This window comes from Melanaphis sacchari, unplaced genomic scaffold (genome assembly GCF_002803265.2).
Source record: "Melanaphis sacchari strain LSU unplaced genomic scaffold, SCAv2.0 Contig858_pilon_pilon, whole genome shotgun sequence".
In the NCBI taxonomy this organism is placed as follows: domain Eukaryota; kingdom Metazoa; phylum Arthropoda; class Insecta; order Hemiptera; family Aphididae; genus Melanaphis; species Melanaphis sacchari.
Window position 1 is genome coordinate 1 of NW_020271604.1, and position 5,367 is coordinate 5,367.

Genomic DNA, 5,367 nt, shown 5'->3' on the forward strand with positions numbered 1-5,367 from the left:
CACGGTGTAGCCGTTCAGTTACGGTAGCAGTGCAAGAAAAATTGAACATGAGGTAACACAATTTACCATGTAAAACAATATAATAAAAACCATACGAATACGAAGCTCATTGCTCAACACTGTCAAAAATCGACCGGCAACACGACAGCCGTATCACTGGCAACGCATGTTGCTACACGTTCGCCAGGAAACATCGTGTTGCTTCGGTGTGAGAATATTCATTATTTTCTACGAGATTAATCAATTAGCAATATTATTGCTTATCTACGATTGCTAGTTGCTCGTTGCCTATTGCTCCGGTGTGAGAGCCGCCTAATAGTGTTTTATTACACTTAAATAACGCAATAACAGCAACACGATTTTCTTTAACACGTTGACTGCCATACGGCCGCCGGCGGCCGCATAAGAATAATTGTATATCAATAGTTTTTAGGCCGCCGGCTGCCGCATCGTATCATTCACAAGAAGCCATATGGCCGCGGGCTGCCGTAAATTCTATACATTTTGGAATCATAATAATTATGTTGGCACTGCAGTTATATCTTTTAAATTTATACTGTGACATAGTGGACAAAATTACCATTTTATCTATATATTACACACCCATATGCGATATTTTTTAGTCATAATTTTTATTACTTTTACTAAGCATCAAATTAAACAATACATTTTTCTTAAAACTGCCAAAATACATCTTTATTTTTATTAAAACTTGATAATTAAATTAAAATATCTTTGAAATCATATTTTATAAAATTAAAAAAAAATACAGTTCCTTTTGAAACAATATAATATAGTTAAAGTTAATTACTATGGCTTTTAAAAAATAATTTTTATTTTTTTTTATAAATTAAAACTTAAAATAATTTTAACTTAAATTATACTTGTCATTTCCTTAATTATTTGTCATTTCTATGATGTTTCATAAAACAATCTACACACGTACATACATCACATTTCGTACATAAAGTTGTAACTCTTTTAACGTCTTTACAGGCCTGAACTGATCCAACTATTGCAGCTTTATCTTTATAACAATGTGCACATCTTTTTCTTATTTTTCGGTTTCTGCTACACTTTTCCGAAGTTTCATTGAGAATATGTTTTGATGATGCTCGTCTTGATGTTGATGATGTTGAAGTAGAAACTGAATCTTGATGAACTAATGGTTGATTTAATTCAAGCATTTCGTTAATCAGTGCTTCACGGAACTGCGTAATTTTAAGTTTATTGTGTGATGTATTTAAGTTATGTACTATAAGTGCATTTACTACAGCAGTTCCTAATAAAATCTCCGTTGCCACTTTGTGGTACCATCTAATCGACTTCCGTACTGGACTACTATAACTCGATAGTTGATCTGACAGGTCAATCCCAGCCTTACCTGAATTATAATCAACTATAATTTTTGGCTTAAGAATTGTTTCGTTGTTTCTATTTTTCTTCCCTGTGTCTACCATGGTAATGTTATGACGAGTCGATAACATAGTAACATCTCTTTTATCGCGCCATTTAGCAACCACAATCCCATTTAAATTTTCTTTACCTATGATTTGTCCAGGTTGTAATTTTGATTTTATAACTTCTGGAAGCTTAACTCTGTTACATCTTAATGTACCTATTAAATGAGTTTTATTTTCTAAAAGCGCGTTAGCTAGGTTGAGTGAAGTATAAAAATTGTCGGTTATTATAGTTCTGCCAGCGTTCAAATATAAAGAAGTCAAATCCATAACAACACTACATCCTAATCCTCTGCCATCATTTTGTCCTTTTCCTGCGTACACTTGAATATTATACGTGTATCCATTTGCTCCACAAAGTTTAAATAATTTAATCCCGTATTTATGAGCCTTACCGGGAATGTATTGCTTAAATTTTAATATACCACGGAATGGGACCATTGTTTCATCGACTGCCATCATTTCCTCTGGTTCCATTGCATTTTGAAATTTTTTTACAATTTTGTAGATTAGATTTCGAACTTTAAATATCCTGTCATTTTCGGGGGCTTGCTCATTATCCGAAAAATGCCAAAAACGAATAATCAATTCAAACCTATTTCTGGGCATTATGTTTTTAACTACACTGTTTTTATATATTATTTTTAAACTCCAATAATCTCTAATACTTGGCATCTGTACTAGCCCCATCCACATTAATAAACCCAAAAAATGTTTTATTTCTGTAGCATTGGTAGGTGTCCACTTCGAAAATCTACTAGATTTAGTTAAACGAAATTTAGATAATATTTGATCTGCATTTCTATTAGTTTCTAACACTATGAGATCGATAATTTCATCAGTTATAAATATTTTGAAATATTGCCATGGAGTCGCATTGTTTGGAATTTCAACTTTTAAACCAGGATTTTTACTAAATATAAATTGTTTTTGGTGATGACCTGTAACATCATTCCAAATAGGTTCAATAACAGGCCTTTGTATATTAGTTACTTCATTAGAAATGTCATCAAAATTATTACTATCTGCAAATGTATAAAAATACTAATTAGGACAAATAATTTAACTATATTTTTATTTTTATTGCATGTGTAAAAAAAATTGATTATTAAATAAATTTTGAAATTCTTGATGAAAAGTATTGCAAATTTAATATATCAGGCATTTTGCATAATGAACGAACATAAGCAACAAAAAAGATTAACAGTTAACACCTATGTAAAAACGACATATTCCTTGCTTATGCTCAGAATCTAATGATTTAATTTTAATTCATTTTTATATAGTTAAAATTAAAAAAACTTATAAAATATAATTTAATATATTTGGTAAATAATAACATTTTTACTTACCACTGTCACTTTGAATATTATCGGAGATATTTGAAGGAACATAATGCTCATCTACGTCATCTAAAAGTTCCCGCACAACACTTTCATCGCATATTTTAAACCGTTTTGGTCGAGAACTCATTTTTATGATATAAAAAAACTCAATGATGTCAATAATTTGATGTTGGCACGCCGGCGGACGTATGGCGTTTAATTATGCTATGTATTATCTTAGCGTCATGAGGCCGCCGGCGGCCGTACTATTATTATAGTTTATTAATAATCTTCAAACCAAAATAAACCGATTGCTATCGGAATCGTATTTTTACATCTATTTGTTCCAATAATATCACTCGGTACATTTTACGAATGTTGTCTGGAATATACGTATAGCATTATAAAAATAAACGACTGTGCGGCCGTATGGCAGTCAACGTGTTAATACCCCATTCCATGTTTAATACGTGACGTGAACTATCGTACTAAAGCTACGTTTACACGATGATAGTTTAACGCGATAGTTAATATCGCGAGAGTGTGCGATATTTGATTATCACGATAGTTAGTGTTTACACGCTATCGAGCGTTTTTACTACTATCACACTGTCACAGCAATATAAACTATATAGCAAGTAGTGCTGGTAGCGACTTGCGATTCTAGAGTGTAAAATATGTCTACAACTGAAGTGACTTATGCGATTGTTAATGTCATTAGTGACAACCTAACCTAAGCTTAGACAAACTAAGAAAAAAAGGCAAAAACGCATTTGGATAAAACCATGGATTCAACGACGAAATGCATTAGGTGCATCGAGCACACTAACGAGAGAGTTAGCATCTGAAGACCCCGACAGCTATTGCAATTTTTTTAGAATTAATGAAGATATGTTTAATATTTTACTCAAAAAGGTAGTATTAAAATATTTAATTTAACTATAACCTATATTAATTTTACTTTGTTATAGGTTGAAAATAAAATTATGAAATGTGATACTATTATGAGAAATGCCCTATTACCTGAATTAAAATTGGAAATTACTATGCGTTATTTGGCTGCAGGAGATTCCTAAAATCACTTCAATATCTGTACAGAGTCTCAGCATCATCCATTTGTAGTTTTTTACCTGCTGTATTTGATGCTATTTATGAAGGATTAATAAAATATATCCAGGTAACGATTTTGACGAAAAATAATCATGCCTTATATAATATAATGTATTATTATTTATTAATCTGTATGGGTTATATACTGTTTATCTTTTTTTTTTTTTTTCTTCAGTTTTGAACCGACGACGCCGCGGGAATTGCTTTCGCATTACTGCCGCTACGCCCCCATCGTTTATTGAAATAATCAAAAATTTTATACATACGGGGGAGGTAGACGGGACAATTCCCCGACTTACCCCCCCTTACATGACAGTTTATACAATTACATCTACATTACATTTTAGCGTGTGGTTGTTCTGATCCTGGTCTTAGCGGGCCGACCGAAGTCCGCCGCCCTGGGGTGCCCGATCGTCCTGCGGTGCAGTGATCGATCGCCTTACCCTCCCGTGGTGTCACAGGGGGGTGGGGATGAAGGAACGGTGGTCGGTGACACCTCCGACGTGTCGCTGTTGCTACTGCGGAGGGCGTCTTCGGTCCGTCCTTCATTGCTGTTCGTCCCGTTCGTCTTCCTCCTTTTCAACCATGATCGATTCGACCATGGTGATAAATTCCCGGCGGTTCGTTCTCGCCTGATCGAGTATTCTGTTTCGCGCCGCCAGGTCGTCTGGCAACTCGTCATTGCGAGGGCCGCAGAGAATTTCCTCAACGTCACCGGCGGGGGGGGGGGGGGGTCGGCGGAGAAGGCTGGCCATAGTGGAGCGCTCATCTACCCACCTCGGGCAGACGAACAGCGTGTGTTCGGCGGTGTCGTCTGTGTGCATGCAGTAGGTGCAGTAACTGTCGTCTGCCCGGTTGAATCTAGCGAGGTAGCTCCTGAAGCAGCCGTGAGCTGTGAGTACCTGGTTAAGGTGGAAAGTGAGGTCCATTGGCGGTTTAGTCAGCCATCGTGCTATGTCGGGTAGGAGTCGGTGGGTCCATCTCCGCCCTACCGCGCCAGGTGTGATGGCTGCCCGGTCCCATCTAGATTGCCAGGACTTGACCGATAATATACTGTTTATCTAGAATACTTTTTAACAACTTTCATTCATGAATTAAAAAAATAATACATATTCTATAGAAATTATTATTAAATTTCAAAATTATTATAAAATAATGCTAAATTTGAGTTTTGGTTTGTTTGATGTACTGGTTCTGGTGGTTCTAAAGTTGTAAAAACAATCAGAGTATGATGCATCAAATTCATCATTTGTAGAATCATTACTTGAATATGAGATATTTGAATAGCTATTATCAGATGGGGAAGGTATGAATTGTACCTCAGTTGTATTTTTAGCTGTCATTACAATTGGGTTTGTGGACCCATTTGTCTCATTCATTGAACTAATGCGAGCTCTTGTAAAATATTCTGGATATCTGATTGTGCCATGAGAGCCTCTTTTAAAGGAAGTTGTTTCAGTTGAGTTGCTATA

The 5,367-nt window shown here is 35.2% G+C and overlaps 1 protein-coding gene across 1 annotated transcript; it reads right to left on the reverse strand.

The window, feature by feature from the left end:
- Positions 1-950: 950 nt before the first annotated feature.
- LOC112602208 (piggyBac transposable element-derived protein 4-like) lies at positions 951-2,933 on the reverse strand (the record flags this gene model as incomplete). The annotated part of the gene is made up of 3 exons (XM_025350161.1): positions 2,813-2,933; positions 2,375-2,485; positions 951-2,278 (listed from the first exon to the last, which is right to left on the reverse strand). Coding segments are annotated over exons 1-3 (1,560 nt in total), but the record flags the coding sequence as incomplete, so codon positions are not given.
- Positions 2,934-5,367: the final 2,434 nt, after the last annotated feature.